This window comes from Heterocephalus glaber, unplaced genomic scaffold (assembly GCF_053883595.1).
Source record: "Heterocephalus glaber isolate CG9 unplaced genomic scaffold, H.glaber_assembly_v1.0 deba00001451, whole genome shotgun sequence".
Taxonomy (NCBI): Eukaryota; Metazoa; Chordata; class Mammalia; order Rodentia; family Bathyergidae; genus Heterocephalus; species Heterocephalus glaber.
In genome coordinates this window covers 7,607,296-7,634,261 of record NW_028258301.1, presented here as the reverse complement: position 1 = coordinate 7,634,261, position 26,966 = coordinate 7,607,296, and the positions used below count along the sequence as shown (strand labels likewise).

The window sequence follows — 26,966 nt, the reverse complement described above, 5'->3', positions numbered from 1 at the left end:
TGAAAAATGGGGATAACAGTGTTTACCTCACAGGTTGTTATGAGGAGTAAATGAATTTCAATTAGTTAATGTATTTATTGAGCTAGGGTTTTGCTTTGTTGCCCAAGCTGGTCTTGAACTCATAAGCTCAAGTGATCCTCTAGCCTCAACCTCTAGAATAGCTGGAAATACAGGTGTGTGCCACCATGACTGGCTTTAAATGAATTAATATTATAAAGAATTTATAATAATGTTATTAACTAAAATATTAAATGAAGGTAAGTAAAAATATCCAAATATTGATCATTTGATCCTCACAACAAAGCAATAGTTTAAGACATCTTTACAAAGAAGCTGAAAATTTAGCTCTAGGAAAAATATTCTTTGTAATACTGTCTGAATATTTTTGTCTATTATAGATAGTAGCTATTGTACAACTAAACATGCTTCACTGTTAGCTATAGCTACCTATGTACCTAGAAGAAAAGGTATTATTTAACTGTATAATATCTTTAGCTCAGGAGATTGAAAGCATTCAAGACCATCAGCCAGATAGTGTTTGGTCATCTTATATGCACTGTTTGAACCTGAATAGGGAAAACAAAGTTTTATCTTCTCCCCTTCCCCCAAACAAAATTAGTGATATTCAAAGAAGGAAGAGCAAATACACTGTACTGCCAATTTGGAGCAAAATTTTGCAGAGAATTCCAAGTGCCACACAGCAATTTTGGCATGTATCAATTCATCTGTTACATGAAAATGTATGGAAACTTGAGAATATAACAAAGCCAACAAAGGTCTGATTGTGAGCTAGTCTTTTAAAAAAGAAACATAGAGATGTTATTTTTGGATATACTTTGGAATGCTTACCCTTCCCAAGTCCTTAGTCTCACAAAACCTTGAATCACTAAATGTCCTGGGAACAGTAATTTCTAGCCAGCCAATTTTTTAGCTCTGCTGTACTTTTGCCACATTTCTCTCCCTCTCAGACCCTCCTTTTTGGATTGCTTCTTTATAGCTACCATAGTAACTAGGACCTCAGAGTACCATACAAATTATAGACACTTGGAAAAGTGTCTTTCTTTTCTCTTTTACCAGTGAATTCCAATTTGGGAACAGAGCAGAATGTCCATCCTAAGAAGAAAGACTACACAAGTAATGTTAAGAAGTAGATAAAACTAAGAACTTCCATTTTAACAAAATTCTGTAACATTCAACTATTCACACTTTTTTTCCTAGTGGATTTTTACTTCTCTGACTCTTCTGTCTCTTCTATAGTCATTTACTTACCTATTCATTCATTCATTCATTCAACCAATAAAAACTTGTATACCAACTCTCTCACAAGTGCAATGCTTAGAGTTGGGAATTCCAACTCATTTTATGAGGTCAGTATGATCCTGATGCCAAAACCAGACAAAGATATTATGAGAAAGGAAAATTATAGGCACATTTTCTCATTTGATAAATACAAAGATACTAAACAAAATTTGAACAAAACAAAATGAATAGTATATCTTGTAGGTTTTGAAAGGTCACAAACTTGTTACAACTTCTTTTTGGTACTGGGGATCGAACTCCGGACCTTGCACTTGGGAGGCAGGCGCCGGAACCACTGAGCTAAATCCTCAGCCCAGTTACCACTTCTTTTATGCAAGGGTAAAATTAGTTCCCTACCCTTTACTCCCTGGCTGGCTGACTAGCTTTGACTAAGAGGGTAGCTGAAGTGACATAGTAAGTGTTCCAAGTTTAGGGCTCCAGAGACCTTGTAACTTTTATTTCCATACTCTTAGAACCTGCTGCTGCTACTACATGAACAAGCCAGTGCTAGCCTTCTGGATGATAAAGGACCAGATGGAAACCCAGCTGAGGTCAAAGACATATTTCTGGGCCCAGTTGTGGTAGGCAGACTCAAAGATAAGAATGATAGTTGTGGGCGGTGGTGGTGGCGGCGGTGGCAGCAGCAGCAACAACAGCTATCTCATCCCAAATATGAGCAATGCTGGAATCTGAAGGCCTGCACAGGGATTTAGAGAAAAAGGCAGATGATCCTATTGTTGATGCAATGCTTGAATCTCCTTCCTTACAAGAAGGATGAGGACAAATTGAGCAGTGCTAACAGCCATGAAGAATGTAATAAAAGAGAGAAAAAAACAAAGAGCAGAAGTCACAGTCATGAACAAAAGAGGAGCAAAAATAAGTTATGGAAGTGAAGTAGACAGAGAAAAGAAAGAAAAAGCTTTGAAAGAAAGTTAAGTAGAAGCAAAGAAAGGAGATAGAGCCACTACTGAAGTTGAGATCACAGATGTGGAGGCCACTACACAGTGTAATCTGAGGAAAGATGACTATAGCATCAAATTAAGCAGATGATGTTCTAAAAGCAAAAGACCACTCAGAAAAGACCAGAGCTCTGTGAGGGAACCTACTGATAATCTAACTCCTATGGAAAGAGATATAAAGACAATTTTCTGCATACAGCTGGTTGCAAAAATTTCACAAAAGGAATTGGGGAGTTTTTCTCCACAGTAAGACAGTTCAAGATGTGAGGATGATATTTTTATCTTTTTTTGTACAACCATACAAACATGCAGTATATGTTTATAATACATAATGAATACATTCATTCTGTGGAGTTGGTACATATATATATATCATATCTTTTTTTTTTGGTACTGGGGATTGAACTCAGGTCCTTGCACTTGCGCAGCAGGCAGCAAAACCACTGAGCTAAATCCCCGGCCCTATATATCATATCTTAATCCTTTTTTTTGTATCGGAGATCAAACTCGGGTCCTTGCGCTTTCGAGGTCTTAATCCTTTTTTAACTTCCCCTTTCCCTTCCTTCTTCCTCCATCCCTATATTCTTTTCCATCTTCAAAAGGGCTAATTCCCTGTTTCCTGTTATCTATCCTTTGTTGTCCTCTTTATATTTTAATTATTGGTTTCTCATGTAAGAAAAACTGTGCAATATTTAGCCTATTGTATCTGACCTGTTTTTTTTTTTTTTTTTTTTTTTTTTTTGTATTTTTGAGACAGGGTCTTGCTATGAGGCCCAGGTTGGCCTCAAACTCACAGCAGTCCTTTTGCCTCAGCCTCTGGAATGGTAGAATTACAGGCGTAGAGGATACAAGGTTTGCAGGTTCCACCAGGAGCACAGCAAGCTCTACAACTGAGTGACTCTTAGGCATTTGGTGCTGTGGTAGTATTCTATTTTGTTACAGATTTGCAAACAAGACTTCCCCAACAGACTGAAATTTCAGCTTTTGCTGCTCCACCTGTTCATCCACTTACAACACAGTCTCTTTGATGTTTAACCCTCAACAGAAGGGGGATGACATGTAGGGATTAAGAATGATCTGACTGAAAAATGTAACAAAAATGGAAGTTATTCATATTTATGTTGACAAAAATTTAGCTCAGGGCAATGCCTATGTGAAGTACAATCAATTGCTGCTATCAATGCATTGCATGGCAGGTAGTTTGCTAGTAAAATAACAGTAGCATTTTATATGTCTTTTGTAATTTATCACAACTTCTTTCTTAGTGAACTAGTGGCTCCAAGTAGATGATAAAGAAAGATATAGTCCCTCATGTATATAGCTATTTTTTGCCTTCTTGAGAATTCATCTTGAGGGTTTTTGTTTTGTGTGTGTGTGTGTGTGTGTGTGTGTGTGGTGCACCAGGGATTGATCCCAAGGCCTTTGCACTGACTACATCACAAGCCATTTTTAATTTCAAGATAAGGTTTCACTAAGTCACTGAGTTACTCAGGATCACCTCAGATTTGTGCCTTCTGCCTTGCAGAATGCTGGGATTATAGTCATGTGCCACCAACCTAGGCTTTGAGTTATCTTTTACATAGATAAAAATAAAAAGGCAGGGCCGGGGATTTAGCTCAGTGGTTCCGCCGCAGCTGCCGGCTAAAAGCACAAGGTCCCAAGTTTGATCCCTGGTATCAGAAAAAAAAAAAGCAAGGATCTATTGTCATTTGAATACAATTCTTGTATTTTAAAAAAATGTTAATGAGGTGGGGGAGAATGATAGTTATCTCCTGGCATTCATCCCACTGTCTATTCTATCTCTGTGAATCTATACTGACCTAGCAAATTGGTCCTAACAGAACATGACAAAGGTGATGAGATATTACTTTCATTATTAAGTTGCTTAAGATTCTGACTTTTATTTTTCTAGGAGATTCTCTCTCTTGCTGGCTTTGATGAAACAAGTTGCCATGTTAGAGAGGCCCAAGTGCCAAAGAAATAGAAGAAGTCTCTGGCCAACATCTGGCAACAAATTGTGGCGCTCAGTCATCGGTCTTCAAGAAATTCAAATTCTTTTCTTGGTACATTTTAGGTATACCAATAAAAGAATGAAAAAAAAGAAATTCAAATTCTGCCAATAATCAAGTGAATTTGAAAACAAATCCAATGAGACTCTATCCCTACTTACTTACATCTTCATTGCAGCCTTGAGAAAGGCTTTGAATCAGAGAATCAGCTAAAGCTGTGCCTGGGTTCCAGACCCACGGTGTTGTTTTAAACTGTTAAGTTTGTGGTGATTTTTATAATAGATTACTAATATACTAGCTGACATCATTTGAACAGAGATGAGCCATCTCAGGCACATCCAGGCCAACCTGTCAACTGGTAGAATCACAAGCCAAGTAAATGATTATTGTTTTAAGCAACTAAAGTTTGGAGATTTTGTTATGCAGTAAAAATTAAGTGATACAATGTGTAAAAGCACCACAAACCATGACCAAGTTAAGCTCATCCCAGGTATATAAAGACGGCTTAATTAGAAAACTTGGCTGGGCATGATGACACACAACTGTAATCTCAGCTATACAGGAGACTGAGGGAGGAGGATTGCAATTTGTTTTTGTTTTGAGATAGGGTCTGCTATTGAGATAGGATCTTGCTATGTAGTTCAATTCAGGCTAGCATCAGTCCATTGCTCAGGCTAGGCTCGAACTTGGGATCCTCTTGCCTCAGCCTCCCAAGTGCTGGGATTATAGGCATGTGCCACCACACCCGAGCCAGACTGCAAATGTGAAGGCAGCCTGGGTAATTCAATGAATGAGATGTTGTCTCAAAATAAAATATAAGTAAACAAACAAATAAACTGGATTGTGAATTTTAGCTGTGTTCACTGGGTTCAATGCCCTGTACTGCAAATAAATAAACAAATAAATCTGTAATTGTTACTCATCACATTATCAAAATAAAACAGAAAAAAATGTATGACCCCTTGAATAGATGCAGAAATCATTTGATAAATTTTTTTTTATGGTACTAGGGATCGAACTGAGGACATGAGGCAGGTGGCAGAACCACTGAGCTAAATCCCCGGCCCTCATTTGATAAAATTTATATACTTATGAAAAGATACTTATTTAACTAGCACTAGAAGGAGACTTGTTCAACTTCATGACAAGTACCTGTAAAATCTATAGTAAACATAATTTTAAAGGCTAAGGATGTAGCAGGGACTGGGGATGTAGTCAGTGGTACAGCATGTGCCTAGCATGCATGAGGACTGTGGTTTGATCTCCAGCACCACAAAGGGGTGGATATTGCTATGAAAATAGATTTTAAATGTTCTCATTGAAGAAGATCCTAAAGAAGAAAGGTTTCATTCAAATAATCAAGAATCAGAATGATGCACTTCTTAGTGGAATTGCCAGAAGACAATGAAGTAATCCCTTTAAAATTCTCAGGAGACGGCTGGGGATTTAGCTCAGTGGTGCCGCTCCTGCCTCGCAAGTGCAAGGTCCTGAGTTCGATCCCGGTACCAAAAAAACAAAACAAAACAAAATTCTCAGGAGACATGATTTCCAAGAGAAGTTTATATCCAGCCAAAATATTAAAATACGAGGGCAGAATAAAAACATTTTCAGATATGCAAAAGAAGTTTATTTCTTACAAACAGTATTCCAAGAGGTTACCACAGGATATGTCCCATAAAAATATGAGTATAAACTAAGGAAATGGAAAACGAAGTTCAAGATATGATAAGGAAGTATGAACCTAATGTGACAGCTCTACAGCAGGGTAACTAACTCAGATTACAAAAGCTCAAGGAGAGGTATCTTCAAGAATTTGAAATTGTGGGGACACCTGTAATATGTTGGAAAGCAGTAAGAGGAAATTCACATAACAGGGGCTAGGGTAGGATTAATGATAAATACATGGCAAACAAACAAAATAAGCAAAAAACATGACAACATATAGGAAAGTATTGGGAGGGGGAGAAAAGTAAACATATTACAAGGCTACTACAAATACTATAGTATTTATAGTCATAATTATAAACATTAAATATTCAGTAAATGAACAATATAGTATCAATGACTATATTAGAACGTTGAGCAGACTGGAAGTTTGCCTATGTGTAGTAGAAATACAGGGTATGGTAAAATAGAACTAAATCTTCTGGAGTAGGAAGTCAATAGATAATTCCTATAACTAAAAAAATTAAGACATGGCAAACAAAAGTATGCTATTTGGAAATACAAAGTTAAATACTAAAGAAATTAGTTACAAGTGTTGAAAACAGCTGCCTGATTGGTGTGAGGATAAAAAGGGTGAGGAACTGGTATTTATTATAATACATCCTGTATAGTTGTTTCATTCTTTAAATTATGGGCATATAACTCTGATAAAAGGAAACAAAGGCTGGGGATGTGGCACAGTGTGGTGGAGCACGTGCTCAGCATGTGAGTCCCTGCGATGGATCCCCAACACCACATTAAAAATAAAAATAAGTCAAGTGTGATGGCACATGACTGTAATCCCAGCACTTAGGATGCTAAGGCAGGAGGATCGCCTTGAGTTCAAGGCCAGCCTGGACTATACATAGTGAACTTAAGGCTAGGCTGAATTACACAGCAAGACCCTGTCTCAAAAAATAAATACTAAAGTAAGTAAAAAAGAAGAAATAGCACAAGCTATGGAGTCAGAAGGCATGGATTTGGGTTCTGGTTCTACTCACTACTAAATGTGATCTTCAGCAACTATCCACAAAATGTTCTTCGGCAATAAACGTACAAAAAAATTAAATAACACAACTACAGTACCTGAACCTGCTCATTGGCTTTTAGCTTGAGAACAATGCTTGATTATCTTTGTTTACCATGTAAGACTTAACCACAGATTTTACATACAGTATGTCTTAAATGACTGTATTAAAATTTAATATACTTGGGCCGGGGATTTAGCTCAATGGTTCCACCACCTGCCTCGCAAGCGCAAAGACCCGAGTTCGATCCCTGGTACCAAAAAAAAAAAAAAAAGAAAAAAATTTAATATACTTTTAAATTAGGGATGTGATTTCATATCAAACTACCATGATTTCACATAAGTAAACTACTTACCCGGTCTTATCAAATATCTTACCTTAAATAAATTTCTCTGTAACAGAGTGAGACATTGAATTCCTCCCTGTATTTTGTACATGATCCCATTATTGTTTGTTTGTTTGTTTTTGGTACTGGGGATCAAACTTAGGTCCTTGCACTTGCGCAGCAGGCGGGCGAAACCACTGAGCTAAATCCCCGGCCCGTGATCCCATTATTGTACCCAGTACATTACACTATGATTTATGAATTCTAAATTATTTAGACTTCATTTAGTACATTTTCTCTTTTTTTTGGTACTGGGGATCAAACTTGGGTCCTTGCGCTTATGGGGCAGGCGGCGGAACCACTGAGCTAAATTCCTGGCTCTAGTACATTTTCTCTTAAGCATGAAAACTTCAGTTTTGAGTATGCAAAGAGTTTAAAAAAAACAGGAGTGGAATGGGGGAATGGGGATTGAGAGGAGAAAACAGAAGTTGAAGAAATAAAAGATTTCTTTTTTTGCAGTACAGTTTTGAAAGAAATACAGGAAACTGAAGCAAAAGAATTACAGATTTTTGGTGGTGGTACACACCTATAATTCTTTTTTTTTTTTTTTTTTTTGGTACCAGAGATGAGTCCTTATGCTTGCACAGCAGGCGATGAAACCACTGAAACCACTGAGCTAAATCCCCAGCCCCACACCTATAATTCTAGCACTCACCATGAGTTTGAGGCCGGCCTTGGTTACATATTGAGTTCAAAGCTAGGCTGAACTACATAGCCAAGAACCTGTCTCAAAACAAACAAACAAGTAGAAACTATATCAAGAACAAGAGGACTGATCAGCATGAGTATCATTACATAATAATTTGAAAGTATCCAACAATTAATCTGCATGAATGATTACCTAAACACAAAAAGTAACTAGAAACAAGTTTAATTGTTGAAGTCCAAAATTACAAGGATAGGATGTAGCTCAGTGATACACTGCTTGCCTAGCACGCACTGGCAGTGATACACTGCTTGCCTAGCACGCACTGGTCTTGGTTTCAATTCCCAGCACCACAAAAACAAAATGAACAAAATTATAAGTTACCCAAATGTCCTAAAAAAAGAGCTAAAAATACAAGATGGGTTATTCAAATGAAAGTTCTAAGTGGTTCTATTAATTATAGTAGGATATTAATATGCCATACATAGCTTCTAACAATTATAACAGACTATGCCAATATATAACAATGACAAGATAATGGGTTACATAACACAGGCTAAGCAAAACCTAAAGAACACATCATTCTGGGAAAAAATTCAGGGAAAAACACACCATTCCAGGAAAAACTAAAACCCATAAAAAGCATGGTCTTAAAAAGGTTTTATTTTAGTAAGTATCATGTTTATTGGCTATTTAGGATTCAAAAGAACTAAATACACTAAATTTGTAATAGTAATTTTAATAGCTTAAGCTATCTAAATTGGTAATAAAAGTTTAAATTTAAAAAAAATCTTTTTTTAAATTAGACTTTTTTGTTTCTAGATATAGTTGATCCTTTGTAATCACAGGTTCTATATCTAGGGACTGAATTAACTACAGGTTAAAAATATTTTCAAAAAAATTGTGTTTGCGCTGAACATACCTGTAATTATTCCCCCCAAAGATACAGTAGTAACTATTTACATAGCATTTACATTGTATCAGGTATTATAATAACCTATAGATAATTTAAAGTATAAGGGAGATGTGTATAGGTTATATGAAAATATTATACCATTTATATTGGGGAATGAGTGTCCATGATTTTTTTTTTTTGTTACCGGGGATTGAACTTGGGTCCTTACGCTTGCGAAGCAGGTGGCGGAACCACTGAGCTAACCCCCCGGCCAATGTCCATGATTTTAGTTATCACTATGTGTGCACCTGTGTGTGTCCATGCATACATACCCAAATGCTTGTCTTCATGTACTCTGGAACCAATCCCCTACAAACACTGAGGGAAAGTGTACATGCATCCAGTTACTTGAGTCTTAAATAGAATGCAAATAGTTCTGAATGTTCCTCTCCACAAACAAAAAGACATTCCAGAATCTAATTAATAGCACAGGCATTTTCAAGTCCAAGACTGTCTTATTTAACTTTGACATTAACTCCTATCATAGTATCTACAGTAAATACCCAGGTTCTCAATAAATATTTCTTAAGTGAAAGCATGAATAATAATTATAAAGCCAACCAAACAAATATTTCAAACTCCAATCTTCTTTACCTGTTTTCTTTTTCCCCTTTTGACCTGGAACTGGCTCTAAGCTCTCTTGGCCTTTTCTCATTAATATGGAGAGTGATGCATCATAAACTCTGAACAGGTCCACAACCTCATGTAAGGCAACATCTGTTATCAGATCACAGCTCAGGACCAACACATCTGTCTGTCAAATAAAGAAGGGTAAAGTTAACATTACGAAGGACAATGGATCACACAAATCATCACAAGAGAAACTTGCAATGGCTCAGAAGTGCATAAACCAGACAATATTTCAAACCTTTTTTTTTTTTTTTTGAGACAGTGTCTTGCTCTGTAACTTAAACTAGACTTGAACTTGCAGCAATCCTCCTGCCTCACCCTCCGAAGTGCTGGGATTATAGGCAAGTGCCACCACACCCAGCTTTCAAACTTTTTTTTATACCAAAACAAGTGAAATAAATAGGGTTGTTCAAATGAAACTGTCCCGGAAGAGGGTGTAGAATCTCTGCTGCCTCCTTGTGAACCTTACTGGGCAGTCCTGAGACACCTCTGGAATCGAAATCTCTAAGGAAGAGCCTGAAAAGTACCACATTGCCCATTTTTATGACTTTGGAATAAATTATATTTATAGAAGTTATTATATTATACTTCTAGGAAATAATGACCCTAATAAAACAATAGGTGGCACCTCTCTCTTTTGAGGCCTTGAACTCTATTTCTATGAGTGTGTATTTTAAAATTTCTGCCTAATAATGAGAAGGGAAACGAATTAGAGAGCAAGGAGGGATGGGAGGGGAAGGAGATGACAAAAGAATTAAGACATGTTATGTACATGTACAAATTCATCCACAACAAATGTAATCATTATGTACTACAAATATGTACTAATAAAAAATTTTAAATTATAATAAAAAATAAATTTCTGCCTAATAAATCCCTTTATACCCCTTAATAACTAGTCCTGAAAATTCTTTTTTACACAATGGGAGTCAGTGAACCTACAAACTTATTCCCAGATACAGTAGGTTTAAGTTTCTTATCTCTGCTTTGGAAACCTCCTCAGACCCTGTCCTGTGACATCTTCTCTTGGTGAGCCAGTAGCAGGAGGTAAAGGAGGCATCAAAGGAACAACTCTGGTAAGTCTCAGCCAAAGGCTTTTTTTTTTGTTCTCCACTTCTCCCAAACCCTTGTTCTCTGAAGCGTAGCATATTTCCCTCTCTCTCTCTCTCTCTCTCTCTCTCTCTCTCTCTCTCTCTCTCTCTCTCTCTCTCTCTCTCTGCAAACCTCTATTGTACAGTCTTGGGGGGATTTTTTCCCCTCCTTTTTAGCAGTTAGGGCTCCCAAGTACTTTGAAAAATGAGTGCTCACATATAAAAGTATGGAAAACAAGAGGCACTGCTGCTGACTGAAGAAGAGGAAGAAAAGAAAGTTGTGCCCAAGTTTGACAAAGACCCAAATTCCTGCCAGTTGTCCTCCTATTTCCCCCTTCTCACTGTTACTGGTTATAAGTCTGTGATATTAACGGGGGGAAAAAAGTACTCAGAGTAGCTTATAGTATTAAAGAAAGCATTGTTATGACTTACACTTAAAAAATGCTGATTAAGGCCCAGGGATGTAGCTCAGTGGCACAACGCTTGCCTGGCAAACATGAGGCCCTGAGTTTGATCCCTGGTACCAAAAAAGAAAAGAAAAGAAAAGAAAAGCAATCTTACTTTTACATACTAATAACTTATGAAAACATTTCTGTGTTTTTGTTTTTTTGGGACAGGGTCTTGTTATGTAGTTCAGGCTGGCCTTGAACTCACTATGTACCTCAGGCTGGGCTCAAACTCAGAGATCCTCTTGCCTCAGCCTCCTGAGTGCCTGGATTACAGGTACATACCACCATGGCCAGCTAAGATTGCTTTCTTAAGTTTACTAAGTTAAAATTTCAATGTATCATTCTATATTACAATTTTCCCTAAGTGGGGGGCCACTGGGCCTAAGGAATTACCAGATGAAACTATCCCCTGTGCCTGAAAAAGCAGCTGCCTGAACCAATTTGCTTCAGTGTTCTCTGCTGATGGGGGGCTTCTTTGGTTTTCCACAAATTTATTGTGTCCTACCCTAACTAATGTTATAAAAGAAAATTAATTAAGTTGGATATAATTAAATAAAGTTTTCTATGTCTACACATGGGAAATATGACAAAGAATCAACAACTGGGACTTCATCTTATTAAAAAGCTTTTGCACAGCAAGAGAAACCACCAACAGAGTGAAGAGACAACCCACAGCATGGGAAAAATTCTTTTACCAGCTATTCATCAGACAAAGGACTATTATCTAGAATATATAAAGAACTCAAAAAAATCAGACCTTCCCCAAATTTAAAGACACAGTCCAAAAATGGGCATCTGAGATGAAAAGACACTTCTCAGATGAATAAGTAGAAACAGCAAATAAATATATGAAAAATGTTCAACATCATTAGTCCAAATGAAAACATGCAAATGAAAACATGCAAATGAAAACAATGCTGAGATTCCGTCTCACTCCAGAAAGAATGGCTGCTATCTAGAAATCAACCAATAACAAATGCTGGAGGGGGTGTGGGGCAAAAGGAAGCCTTTTCCACTGTTGGTGAGAGTGTAGACTGGTGCAACCACTGTGGAAATCAGTGTGGAGATTTCTCGAAAAACTAAAATTAGAAGTTCCATTTGATCCAGCTATTCCTCTTCTTGGTATCTTCCCGAAAGAATTAAAAGCATCATACCACAGTGATATATGCATACCCATGTTTACAGTGGCACAGTTTGTAATAGTTAAATCTTGGAAGGGGCTGGGAATTTAGTTTAGTGGTGCTGCCGCCTGCCTTGCAAGTGCAAGGTCCCAAGTTCAATCCTTGGTACAAAAAAAAAAAAAAAAATTCTTGGAAATAGCCCAAATGTCCATCAACTAACAAATGGATAAAGATGTCTTTTTTCTATACAATGCAGTACTACTCCACCATAAAGAAGGGTGAGCTTCAGACATTTATAGCTAAATGGATGGATCTTGAGACCATACTTTTAAGTGAAATAAATCGAACATACATGTTTAAATATTGCATTGTTTCTCTGGTGTGAGAAACTGAAAGTGGAAATAATGACTAAAATGTATAATAGATACTGGGAAATGTGAAGAAAATCTTCATAGGAAGGGGAACAAGGGAGGAAGGAGGGGAAAAGGAAATGAGGGTCAAAAAAATTGAAAATAGAAGGAAAAAATGGAAACAAAGCTTTTGTACATAGGGAGGGGAGGGGGCTTGAAGGGAGGGAGGATGGGAAAAAGGGGGCGGGATATACCATGTACAGATGCAAATTCCCTATGATGAGTGTTATCTTATTTATTTTTTATTTTTTGGTGCCGGGAATCAAACTTGGGACCTTGTGCTTGCGAGGCAGGCAGCAAAACCAGTGAGCTAAATCCCTGGCCCAAGTGTTATCATTTTGTATGCCTAAAATATACCAATGAATGTTTTTAAAAAGTTTTCTACGTCTAAAGCAATGAGGTATTTTTTTTTTTTAAGATTAAAATGCTATTGGTTACTGCTGGGCATGGTGGTGCACACCTGTAATCCAAGCACTTGGGAAGCTGAGGCAGGAGGATTGCTGTGAATGTGAGGGCAGCCTAGCCTACATAGTGAGTCCAAGGCCAGTTTGAACTACATATCAAGATCCTGTCTCAACCCCTTCTAAATGCTATTGATTAAACTTATAAAAACTAGATTAAAAAACTAAGGTTTTTTTGTTTTATCAAGATAATTTCCTTCTGGGCTGGGGATTTAGCCCAGTGGTTCTGCCACTTGCCTCGCAAGCCAAGGGACCCAAGTTCGATCCCCGGTACCAAAAAAAAAAAAGATAATTTCCTTCCGGCGCCTGCCTTGCAAGCTCAAGTTCCCGAGTTTGATCCTCGGTACCAAAAAAAAAAAAAAGATAATTTCTTGTGGTTTTTGTTGTTAGACTTCTGATTACTTAAACTGAGTTTTTGTTTTTGGTACCGGGGATCGAACTTGGGTCCTTGCGCTTGCGCAGCAGGTGGCGAAACCACTGAGCTAAATCCCCAGCCCTAAACTGAGTTTTAAGAGTTAAAAATTATGTAAATGTTGGCTTGTGGTAAAATTTTTTCAATAATCTGTTTATAACTGGTTAAATTCATAACTATTATCTTAGGTCAGTGATGGTGAACCTATTAGAGCTATCAATGATAACAAACAGCTGGCTGCAGCATGTGTGCCATAGATTTGCCACCACTGTCTTAGGTTATAGCACACCTGGTATATATCTGGGACTAGAGATTTTTTTTTTTATTTTTGTTTTTTGAAACATGGGCTTGCTATGTATCAGGACTAGAGAGATACATACAGCACACCTAAAGACAAAATATGCTGTGAGTCTAGCTTTAATGTTAAACTTATAGAATTAAGATTATATAAATTTAATGCATACAAAGTAACCAATAAGTGTTCTCTTTTATACAATATGTATTGCATCTAGAACTTAAACATATAAAATGATCAGAATTTTTGGCATCTCTGCTTTGTTTTTTGCTGTTGCTTTTTGAGACAGGATCTCACTATGTAGTTCAGGCTGGCCTCAAACTCTTGGTGATCCTTGTGCCTCAGCCTCACAAGTACTGGGATTACAGGTATGTGCCACCATGCCCAGCACCACATCTCTGCTCTTTGAATTTGGTTTAATTCAATCCCGCCATTTAAAATTTGACATATATCTATTGGCTTTGACTAAACATTTTGTTATTATATAGACAAGATACACTTGTATATAAATCTAAATTTCACCTTAAGAGAAAGAATTAAGTTAGTATGTAAAGATTTCCATGTAGCTGTGAAGCTAATTATCACTTATTTCTCATTTAATACTTTTTCTTTCTTTCTTTCTTTTTTTTGGTACCGGGGATTGAACATGGGATCTTGTGCTTGAGAGGCATCACTGAGCTAAATCCCCGGTTGACTTCTCATTTAAATACATTTACATTTCCAGTCTGCACAAACTTCCTAAAATATAAAACTTAGGAGAATTTTTTATCATACTGCTGACTTCAGACTAAAATTCTTTATAATGATACTTTTTCAGGTTTATGTTTACATGATTGTCATATAATTATATTATGATAGTTGAACCTAAACTATGTAGGCTAGGCAGTGTCACTCTAATGATTAAAGATGGGCATTAGGGGGCTGGGGATTTAGCTTAGTGATTCCAATGCCAGCCTTGCAAGCTCAAGGTCCCGAGTTCGATCCCTGGTACCAAAAAAAAAAAGATAGGCATTAGTCACATATAAAATACATCTGTAAACAAGTACATTCCACTTAGGCATTTTAGAGATGACAAAAATAGCCTAATGGTTGTGGATAACGTCACCATAATTATTATACTATTGCTATGTTTGTTCTTGAACAAAATATGATTTCTAAAAGACAACCAAAGCAGTATAAGATGGAAGCCATCACCTATAGTATCTGCTATAATTTAAAAAAAGAGATAGCTGTTCTGTAGTCATACTGATAAAAGTTTTAGATAACTTAGTAGATTGAATATTAAAGTAGTTGTAGAAGCAAAATAAGTAATGTATTCCTTTAAGATTTGCTTTTCCCATAACTCTTGTTGTTTAAGGTGATGGTTATCTGATTCTTTAACCAGTAACTTCATTATAGATAATATTTTAATCTAACAAAGTTGCAATGCCTGGGTAAATTTACAATGTATATGTGTTTATCTTGTGTCTGTGACTTGTAAATAGGAACTGGAATTGTATTTACACATCAAAGACCACTAGGGATGAGATAACGGCTAAAAAGGATACAAAAAGGAAACGCTGAACAAAGGGTGCATGGACACTGACCAGACCAGTTTCTGGCGGCCCCGCCTTCTTGTAAGTAGAACTTTTATTATTTTACCCAAATTCTGTGTCTCCGTGTATTTCTTTCCATGATTTCCAGAACATTTGGTTCCCTGACCAGGAATCAAGAACAAAATAGCCCTTTTGGGCATTGGCCCAAACCCCACCAGAGGGAGTAGCTCTCTGACTCCTTGAGAGGGAAGGCATGCCCCTGGGACTAATTTCCCAGGCTCCCCAACAGGACATGGAGACCCGCTTGCTGGTTGTGGATCATCTGAACCCGAGATGGAGGATGACAGAAGGAGGGCTGCTGCTGTTGGTGTCTCTCTCTTTCCTTTGCTGGGTGAGAAACCCCGGGAAACCCCCTCGTTGTTAACTTTTGGTTTCACTTTGTGAATTTCTATTTTGTAACTTTGGGCAAATACAGCGCAGGGGACTGATCACCCCTTGTGCTTTGCCATTTGGGAAGATAGCTCCTCTCATTTGTTTTGGTTCACTTTGTAAACTTTGGGCAAAATAGTGCAGGGGCCCAATCACCCCTTGTGCTTTGGCATTTGGGGAGGTAGCTTCTTTCATTTGTTTTGGTTATGGTTAGGGGGTCACCAGGAGGGAATGTGATAAATTCTGGATAACTGTGTGAGTGAAAGAGTTCTGAATAGGAGAGTGAGTGGAATGAGCTGTGGTACCAAGACAGAGGGAGGAGGCATTTGTGCTTAAAGAGTCCTCCCTGAGTTGTGGAACTTGTGTGTGGTCTGTCGTGGAACTTGTGTGTGATCGCGTTTAACAAAGGCATAACGGTGACAGGCCACCTTAGCCTGAACAGACCTTAAAGTGGCCGAAGGCCCGCAGCCAGGCAGGCGAGTAAGTGATCCCCCACCTTTGTTTGTCTTGCATCTCCGTACAAGGGAACCCATATATACACCAACAATCTGATTTGCCAATTGTGGGGACAGAAACATCTCGACGTATTGCTTTGAAATGCATGCTTGAGAATTTTTTAAAAAGGTTTTACTGGAAATTATGGTATTAAGATGAAACCCCAAAAACTTAGAACCTTTTGTGAGTTAAAATGGCCCATGCTTTGCCCAGCTTGGCCAACTGAGAGATCCCTAGATGAGGGGCTCGTCTTGTCCGTCTGGCTAATAGTCACCACCCCTGGATGGGAACATCCAGATCAATTTCCCTATATTGATTTATGGCTCAAATTGTGCCACAGAATGCCTCCTTGGCTTCATATGTGCACCCTGGAAGTAAAAACAATATCCTGGTCCTCTGTCAGAAAGAGGGCGATGGTAAAAAAAAAACCAGTCCTTTCAGATCCGGACCGAGAAAATGTAGACTGTCCCCCTCCTTTTGAGTTGCTAAATTCACAGGTGCAGAGGAGGTGGGGACAAAAGCATGAGAACTGCTTGGCTTTACAGCACCAGAGGGTGCATGCTGTGGTCAGACTCAGAGAGAATCGAACAGGGCGTACACTCATATTGAAAAAAAAAAAATTGAAAAGAGAAAATAAGAATGGATTGAAAATAGCTAAGAAAGCTCTGAAGGGCATAAAACAAAGCCAGAGAAACTAAGAAATTTAACAAGAGAAATCAAGTTACAAATTTTAGCTAATTAATAAATGTATTTGTGTTTCAGTTTGAGTTGATGTTTAATTGGTGTGCTTAAAATATTTCTTGTACATTGAAAATTCTTCAATTGTAATTATAGGGTTAACTTGCTCTTTTCTGTACTTTGTTGATAAAAAAACTCAAGGTTACTACTGTTCTATTGGCAGCCAACCAAATTTAAAGTGTAACAATCTGAGGGAAAAAAGGGACACTTAAAATTTTAACAGCTAAAGACAACTTTGTGATAAAAGGTCTATAGTAAGTGAGATAAAACATATTAAAAAGCTGTAAGTAGACTTGGGGAGGCTGAGGCAGGAGGACAATAAGTTCAAGCCCAGCCTGGGCATCTTAGGGATTTAACAGATCCCTGTCTCAAAGCTGGGTGTGGTGGCACACAAGCCTGCAATCCTAACACTCTCGGAGGCTGAAGCAGGAGGGTCACCTTGAGTTTGAGGCCAGGTTGTGCTACACAGCAAAACTCAAAAGAACCAAACCAAACCCCCAACAAAAACACTGAAGATGAGGATTAACACGGCCCAAATTGCTCTTCCTGAAGAACAGAGTGGACCATCTGCATGGATGGACAGCAGGACACCGTGTGTTTGATGGCCTTGCTGGTGGCTTCTGGCTCACGATGGTTCAGACTCAGGCTGAGAGGAGCCTGTGGCAGGTGCAAATGCTGCTGGCTTTGCAGAAGACACTTCTGGTGTGGCCAAGCCTCCCGTGAAGAGTTTTGCATCTGGTACAGGGGATGCAACAGAAAAGAGGACACAGTGCAGGGCCCCTTGAACTTGTGATGAAGCCAGGGGGCACCCCCTCCCACTGGCTGGACTCCAAGGTAGTGAGCCAGGCTCTTGGCCAGGCCAGAGGCTGCAGTGGCCTGAGAAGGAGCCCTCCCGCCACGCCCCCCCCCAACCTGGGCACCTTCCCGCCCTTCCTCCCTGTGGACCTGCTGTGCCCCAGCCATGCTGAGTCCCTGGTGGCTGCCCACCAGAAGCAGCTCCGATTCTCCCCAATGTCCCCCCCCCCCATCATCCTTCTGGGCTCAGAACCAGTCTGCAGCCGCCAGTGGACACGTCAGCTCACCGGAGAGGAGAGGAGCAAGGACCATGTTGTCCCCTCACTCTGAAGAGGCAGAGGCAGCTGCAGGCCTGCTCTGTGTGGCCCCTGGGGTGTCAGGGTGGATCCAACCCCATCTGAACAGGCGCAGAGAGACCCTCATCCTCAGGTTGGTGCTGGGCCACCTGCAGGGCCATGAGGGCCCGGTCACCAGCATCCAGTGGTCCACGTTGATGGACAGGACCTTCAGGGTGTGGGACACCGAGGGCTCAGCCACCACTTGTAGACCTGCTTGCCGCATGGCCAGGCAGTGCAGGCTGCCCGGTGGTCAGCAGCGGTGACTGTGCCCTGCAACTGACCGACCTTGACGGGAACCCAGTGACTCAGTGATCGGAGTGACTTCAGGATCACTGCTATGACGTTTTACCCCAAAGACCACAATGTCTACTTCTGTGGAGGGCAGGCAAGGCAGTGAGCAGCTCCAGGGCGAGCATGCCCCAGACCCCGACATCCTCTTCCTCTCCAAGGGCTCTGAGCTCCTGAGCAGCCTGAACTCCCCCGATCATGCCAGGATTGCTGGAGACTTCTAGAGCTCTGCCAAAATCTCCAGCCAGATTTTCCACAAGAGGTACACCTGCCCCAGCCTGGCCCTGCTCCCACTGGGGCCCATGTTCCTGGCGCAGACCAATGGCAACTACATGGGCCTCTTCTCAGCCATGTGACCCTACTGCATGAGCAGATGTAGCGCTAGGAAGGGCACAGGTGGAAGGCTATGCCATGGGCTGTGAGTGCCCCCTCTGTGGTGACCTGGTGACTGGCAGTGCTGATGGCCAGGGCCTCGTGTTCAGGTTCCGCACTGCCAGCTGCCCATGCATGCTGCAGGGACACATGCAGCCCTCTGTGGGCACCACTTATCACCCTGTACTGCCCTCTGTCCTTGGCACCTGCTCCTGGGGAGGTGCCATCAAAATCTGGGAGTGACAGAGGCCCGGCCAGCAGCAATCCTGCTGCCTCAGCCTCCTGAGTGCTGGGATTACAGGCATGGGCCACCAGGCCCGTCTTGTTTTTGAGAATTTATCTTGAGGAACTATCTGAGATAGGGACCAGGATTAATATGCAAGGATGTTCAAGGCTGTAATTCTACTGAAATTGGACAGAACTTCAGCTTCTACCAATGGGGAAATGACAAAATAATTGATAACACACCCCTAGGATGGACTATACATTAAATAGAAATGTTATAAAAACAGCATGAAGGGGTCAGAAAAATGCAGGATACAGATATACAGAATGTGCTCAATGCTATCATGATTTTTTTTGTACCGGGGATTGAACTTGGGACCTTGTGCTTGTGAGGCAGGCGCCAGAACCACTGAGCTAAATCCCCAGCCCTGTTTTTCAAATTTTTGACAATCTACTGTGTCTACAAAGGGAACTTTCAGTGTTTTCTTTTAAATCAGAAACATAATGGCAGAAGAGAAAGCCAGAGACAACAAAAATGACCAAAGATTTGGGACCTCAAAAACTCCACCAAAAGTCTTTTCGACTTAATAACCAAATTCAGTAAAGTACCTGGATATAAAGTCAACACACAAAAATCAATAGCTTTCCTCTACACAAACAACAGACTCACTGAGAGAGAAATAGGGCAAATAATTCCTTTCACAATAGCATCCAAAAATTGAAATACCTAGGAATCAACCTAACAAAAGAAACCAAGGACCGCTTCCCTGAAAACAATAGCACTCTGAAAAGAGAAATTGAAGATGATATCAGAAAATGGACAGACATCCCCTGCTCCTGGGTAAAAAGGATCAATATAGTGAAAATGGTCATACTTCCAAAACTGCTATATAGATTCAATGCAATCCCAATTGAAATTCCAGCAGCATACGTCACAGATTTTGAGAAAACAATCCAAAAATTCATTTGGAACAAGAAGAGACCCAGAATAGCAAAAGCAATTCTAGGCAACAGAGACATTGCAGGGGGTATCACAATCCCCAACCTGCAACTATACTACAAAGCTACTCTGATAAAAACAGCATGGTACTGGCAAAGAAACAGACCTGAGGACCAGTGGAACAGATTAGAAGATGCAGAAACAACTCCAGACACACTCAGCCACCTCATCTTCCACAAAGGAGCCAAACACCCTCACTGGAGGAATGATAGCCTCTTTAATAAATGGTGCTGGAAAAACTGGGTTTCAACTTGCCAGAGATTGAAACTAGACCCATATCTCTCACCATGCACTAAACTAAAATCAAAATGGATGAAAGATCTAAATATTAAAATAGAAATGCTGAACTGGCTGGAACACAGGTTGGGTAGAACTCTTGAAGACATTGGTGTAGGAAAAGATTTTATGAACAAAACCTCAGTTGCCTGTGAACTAGCACAAACAATCAACAAGTGGGATCTCCTCTTATTAAAAAGCTTCTGCACAGCAAGAGAAACCACCAACAGAGTAAAGAGACAACCCACAATGTGGGAAAAAATCTTCACCTGCTGTTCCTCAGACAAAGGTCTACTATCTCAAATCTATAAAGAACTTAAAAAAATCTGACCTCCCAAATTTAAAGATCCAATCCAAAAATGGGCATCTGAAATGAACAGACATTTCTCACACAAAGAAGTAGAAAGAGCAAATAAACATATGAAAAAATGTTCCACATCACTGGGCATTCGAGAGATGCAAATGAAAACAATGCTGAGATTTCACCTCACTCCAGAAAGAATGGCTGCTACCATGAAATCAAGCAATAAATAACAAATGCTGGCGGGGCTGTGGGGAAAGAGGAACTTTGCTCCACTGCTGGTGGGAGTGTAGACTGGTGCAACCATTATGGAAATCAGTATGGAGATACCTTAAAGAACTAGGACTGGAAGTCCCATTTGACCCAGCTATTCCCCTGCTGGGTATCTTCCCCAAAGAATTAAAAGAATCATACCACAGTGACATATGTGCACCCATGTTCATAGCAGCACAATATGTAATAGCTAAAACTTGGAAACAGCCCAAATGCCCATCAACTGGAGACTGGATAAAGAAAATGTGGTTTTTAAATAAAATGGAGTACTACTCAGCCATAAAAAATGAGAAATTAGAGACATTTATAGCTAAATGGATGCACATTGAGGCGATACTCTTAAGTGAAATAAATAGGACACACGTGTAAATACTGAATAGTTTCCCTAGTGTGAGAAACTGAAAGTGTAAATAAGGACTAAAAGGTATAATAGATAATGTGAAATAGGAAGAAAAGGGGCAAAGGTGAAGGGGAAGTGGGAGGGGTAGGGGAAAGGAAAGAAGGGAATGGAATTAATATGAGAAAATGGAAAAATGGAAACAAAGTCTTTGTAAATAGGGAAGGATGGAGGTGTTGAAGGGAGGGCAGGGGAAGGGGGAAAAATTAGAACCAAGAGAGATTATGTAAAGGTGCAAATTTCCGATGATGAATGTCATTATATTGTATACCTAAAATGTACCAATGATTAAAATGAATAAGTGATAATGTGAAATAGGAAGAAAAGGTCCAAAGGGGTAGGGGAAGTGGGAGGGGTAGGGGAAAGGAAAGAAAGGAAAGGAAAAATTATGAGAAATGGAAAAAATGGAAACAAAGTCTTAGAAAATAGGGAAGGATGGAGGGGGTGAAGGGAGGGCTGGGAATGGGGAAAAAATAAGAACCCAGATATATCATGTAAAGGTACAAGTTCCCAATGAGAAATATAAATGTATTGTATACCTAAAATGTACCAATAAAAGAATTTAAGGGTAAAAAAAAGCTATAAGTAAAAGAGATACAATTTTGATATAAAAAATTCTGTAAGTTTGTCTTGTTAGAAAGATAAAAAGAGATATACAAGACCAGAAGGCCTAGGTATGTCAAAAGATGTGAGAAAGTGATTTATCAGGAAAATATGTATGTTTGTTTGTGGGTTTCAAGTTTGCTATGAAAAGTTTAAATATGTTTACATTGGTTGTCATCAAAGGGTTAAATTCTAAATATGTTACTATAATATGTGTACATTGGTCATCTTCAAAGGGTTTAAGAGCCAACAGGTTACAATATGACCTCCTCCTTTATAGTGAGTTAAAAAAAGACTGTTGAGAAAGGGCACAAATATGACAGACCAAGGTGCAATATTTGAGATTTGACTTAAAAAAGGACAAAGGAGGTTAGGTTCAGAGAAAAAGAAAGTCATTTTTCTTCTGCCAAGACCCCTCCAAAATGCTTCAATAATTTGATTCTGTCTTTGCTACCCATCCTAATTGGGAGGACTGTAAAGAACTTTGTTAACCTCTAAAGAAATGCAGAGAGTTTTAGGAGAAATCAAAAAGATCAATGCTCCTATAATGATGGCAGGCATACAAAATCCAGATGCTTGGCACGAACAGCAATTTCCAGTGAATGAGCGACCCAACTGAAACCCCAACACCCCAGGGGCCAGGACAGCTTAAGCAATTATCAGACAGCCCTCCTGGCAGGGATACAAGCTGCGAGTAAAAGGCGTACAAATATGATTTAAAGTGCTAGAAACACAGCAGGAGCCCGATAAGAGCCCTGAGAGATTTTATGAGTGACTCTGCGAAGTTTACAGAATGTATACACCTTTTGATCCTGCTGTTCCTGATAACCATCAGTTGATCAATATGACTTTTGTGACCCAGTCAGCTCAAGATATTAGAAGGAAAATTCAAAACAGGCGAGCTCTTGATTTGCTCACAGCCCAGAAAGGAAGGACTTGCTTATTTCTTGGTGAAGAGTGTTGTTATTAAGCTAATAAATCTGGCATAATATAAGAATCACTAGACAAACTGAAAGATTGGATCAAGGCACTTGATGAGGAATTTGGTATAGGAGAGCTGTCTTATGGGATTAGTTTTACTTGGGCAGGATAAAAACCTTGGGTAGGACCTCTTCTAAGTCCCCTTCTTGTTATAATATTAGTATTAATGTGTGGTCCTTGTGTCATTCAATGGATTTCAAGATTTATACAGCAGTGTATGGCTGCGCTCAACATTATCAAATGCTAATGCTAAGAAATACAGATAAACTAGATAAAATATATTATGGATAGAAGAATTATCCCAAAGTAAACAGAGTGAGGAATGATAGGGAAAAGTTTTAGATAACTTAGTAGATTGAATATTAAGGTAGTTGTAGAAGCAAAATAAGTAATGTATTCCTTTAAGATTTGCTTTTCTCATAACTCTTGTTGTTTAAGGTGATGGTTATCTGATTCTTTAACCAGCAACTTCATTATAGACAACATTTTAACCTAACAAAGTTGCAATGCCTGGGTAAATTTATAATGTATATGTGCTTATCTTGTGTCTGTGACTTGTAAATAGAAGCTGGAATTGTATTTACACATCAAAGACCACTAGGGATGAGATAATGGCTAAAAAGGATATAAAAAGGAAACACTGAACAAAGGGCACCCGGACACTGACCAGTCCAGTTTCTGGAGGTCCTGCCTGTTTGCAAGTAAACTTTTATTATTTTACCTGAATCCTGTGTCTCTGTGTATTTCTTTCTGCGATTTCCAGAACAATACTTTATATTTTAAAGTGATCTGATATCCAGGTAGGACTGAAGTATGAGATTAGGGCATAGCCTGTGGGAAAGTGGGCATGACCTGTCAATCATAGAGATCCAGGACACAGGTACCAGGGTTCGGCACCTGGGACCAATCAGGGAATGCTATCTTCAATTCTTCTAGCCTGAGATCAAGCAGGTTTTTCATACGATGGCCTAGATCTAACCTCAGCCTTGACAGTAGGGAAAACAAAAGACTGCAGCCATTTAGCTCTTGGTTCCTGTGCTCTCTTTTCCTTCAATGTTTGGCTCTCACCCTGCACAGTATACTTCTTTTCCTACTTTTAAATGGCCCACACTCACTCTGTAGAGCATATTTCTTTTCCTACCTTTAATAAATGTAAAACCTTACTACTGTTTGCATGTGTCTTGACCAATTTCTCGCTCAGGACAGTAAGAACCTGGAAAGAATCTCCAGCAGGACCTCACAGTACCCCAGAACCCCAGTAACAGGATTAGAATAGTTAAGATTAAAACCTTCTGCTCCCACTTTGACACTGGTATAACTGACCTTTTGACAGTTCAACAACCAAGGCTTAGAGCGGGATGTGGTGGCACATGCCTATAATCCCAGCACTCAGGAGGCTGAGGCTGGAGGATCGCCTGGGTTACACAGTGAGTTCAGGGCCAGGCTAAACTACAAAGTAAGACCCTGTCTCTAACAAAACAAAATAAAATAAAACAAAACAAACAACCAACATTAGAGACCAAAGTTAAGAAAGATAACTGGGGTAATCAGAGAGCCAATATTTTGGCCCTTGCCCTTCAAGGTTAGCAAGAACCCAGGGCATGATGGGACCCCTCTAAAAGGGTCCAGCACCTCCACTGAGTTGCTGTGGGATTTTCATGTAGAAAGACATCAGAATTACACAGAACTACACGTGTACACAGAGGTTGATATCGCTACACTATAAAAGTTCCTGTCCCAACAGGTGGGGAAAGGCCCTACCACAGAGTACCCAACCTCCTGAGCAGGGGATGGGTTGGACTCCAGAAAACGGCTCAACCAATGTGCATTCTGTAAAAAAAAGGGTCACTGAAGAGGGAAATGTCCCCAAAGGAAGCCACATAGTCAAGCAAGACCATGACCCATCCTGCAAATGACACAGCTGGTACAGGAAAAAATCTGAGGCTCCTCACCTGGCCCCAAAGGTAACCCCCTGAGGAGCCTTATCTGACCCTGACAAATATATACATGTAAATAAATATTTTTTTTGGTGCCAGGGGATCGAACTCAGGACCTTGCACTTGCAAGGTAGGCAGCAGTACCACTGAGCTAAATACCTAGCCCAACATGTAAATAATTTTGATTGATGTGGGTTTTACTTTGACTTAGTTTTTGTTTTTTTTTTAAAGTTTTTTTTTTAATTTATATATTAATTGGTACATTTTAGGTATACAACACATTTACATTTATCATTGGGTGTTTGTACCTGAACATGATGTATCTTAGTTCTTATTTTTTTCCCCATTACCTATGCGCCCTTCACCCCCACCACCCTTCCCTATTTACATAGACTTTGTTTCCATTTTTTTTGTTTCCATTTTTTTTTCTTTCTCATACTTTTTTCTTTCCTTTCTTCCCTTTCCCCTCTTTAAAACTTAAACACCTGTTAAACACCTTATATCTAAATGTTCCCTCAAAGCCTCATGCACTCATAGGTGAGGCTTTCTGGAGATGACTGGATTATAGTGCCATGATACTTGTCAGTGGATTAGTCTACTGATGAGTTTATACCTAAACGTGATGCTGGGAGGTGAAGTCTCAGAGGAGGTAGATCACTGAGGGTGTGCCCTTCAAGGGTCTATCTCCCTCCCTCTTCTCTGGATGTCTCTCTGCTTCCCAGTTGCCATGCTATTAGCCACTTCTCCTCTGTCATGCCTCTCTCTTACCGCCCTGTCTTGGAACCAGATGACTATGGACTAAAAGCTCTACAAACTGTTAGCCAAAATAAACCTAAATCCTTATTCCTTTAAGTTGTGGGTGTCAGGTATTGTCTCAGCAATGAGGAAAGTACCTAAGACAACACTCAAGAGGAAAGTATAACCAAAAGTAAAAGAGTAATTAATAGTAATATAAAAAAAGCTAGGCTAGATATAAAAGGGGCTCCAAACACTGCACCAGTCCCTACTGGCAGGCTCCAGCTACTCCTATAACATTTTAACTTATAGCCTATAACCATGAGTGGTTGTGAAGTCCCACTAACCTTTCCAGATTGTGTCCTTCAGCTACTCTTAGTATTACAGGCAGCTAAATTAGATAAAAATTAATATACAGTCAGAAAGGGATTGGGCTGTCAAGGAAAACAGTGCAGAAGATGAGAACACATCAAAACCGTGGCTGGAAGTGCATCTGAAGAAGGCAAGACCTCGAGATAAAAGTCACAATGGCTAGATTTATATACTTCCCTAGGGGATGAATGGAAGCTTCAGATTATACTATAATTGGTGCCGCCCTTCTGGGATTTCCCATAAAACAGACCATTATCTCACTAGGGGTGGGCCATCCTCTCTTACCCACTAAGACTAAGACTAAGACTACTAAAGCTAAAGACAAGACTAAGACTAAGATTACCCACCAAGGTTAGTGATGTCATCCATATGCCCTTGCTAAGTACCCAGCTTCCCTACTGGATCAATATTAGCTAAATGGCTATCCTTGTAATCTTATTGGTTGATTATAGTTTGACCTACATTGTACCCACCTGGTGATTTTATATTCTCAGAGAGATGGCCTCTGCGGCAAGCCACTCCAGACCCCTCCTGTCTTTCAGGAGCTATTTCTATTCCCTAATAAATCTTTCCTACTCTTAACCGCCTCTGTCCTTTGGAATTCATTCTTCAATTTCAGGGGACACAAATCTCTCCTATATCATTAGTACACTGCTCTTATGATGTTTTAATGAACTTTCAAGTACTCCTGAGATAAAGATTTGCCTTCTTGCATAGATGGGCCTATAGAGAGAATGGCAACATAAACTTTCTAGCTACTAAGATTTGTTAGCTTTGTAGTGTAAACTTTATATGTTTATATTATCTGGATTTGGTCACTATAAAAGATCTTCAAGTCTACAAAATAAGGACCAGATCCAAGTTCTGAGCCCTACAGTAAAAAATGTTAATGGCCTAACGATCATAAAAAACACAGATGTCTCTCCTTTTTTTTTTGGTACCAAGGATCAAACTCAGGACCTTGAGCTTGCAAGGCAGGCGTAGAACCATTGAGCTAAATCCCCGGCCCTAGATCTTTTATA

At 39.5% G+C, this 26,966-nt stretch overlaps 1 protein-coding gene and 2 pseudogenes across 3 annotated transcripts in view; 2 read left to right on the top strand and 1 right to left on the bottom strand.

Moving 5' to 3' along the window:
* Eif2b3 (eukaryotic translation initiation factor 2B subunit gamma) overlaps positions 1-26,966 on the bottom strand; it is a 134,752-nt gene that overhangs the window by 65,894 nt on the left and 41,892 nt on the right. For all 3 annotated transcript variants that reach the window (XM_004872912.4, XM_087214912.1, XM_087214913.1), the window contains one exon: positions 9,580-9,739. In XM_004872912.4, the coding sequence (XP_004872969.2) occupies positions 9,580-9,739 (160 nt within the window). The remainder of the gene's footprint in view (positions 1-9,579; positions 9,740-26,966) is intronic.
* Positions 1,783-2,525, top strand: LOC147827330 (RNA-binding protein 39 pseudogene; annotated as a pseudogene).
* Positions 18,471-19,419, top strand: LOC110347241 (WD repeat-containing protein 25 pseudogene; annotated as a pseudogene).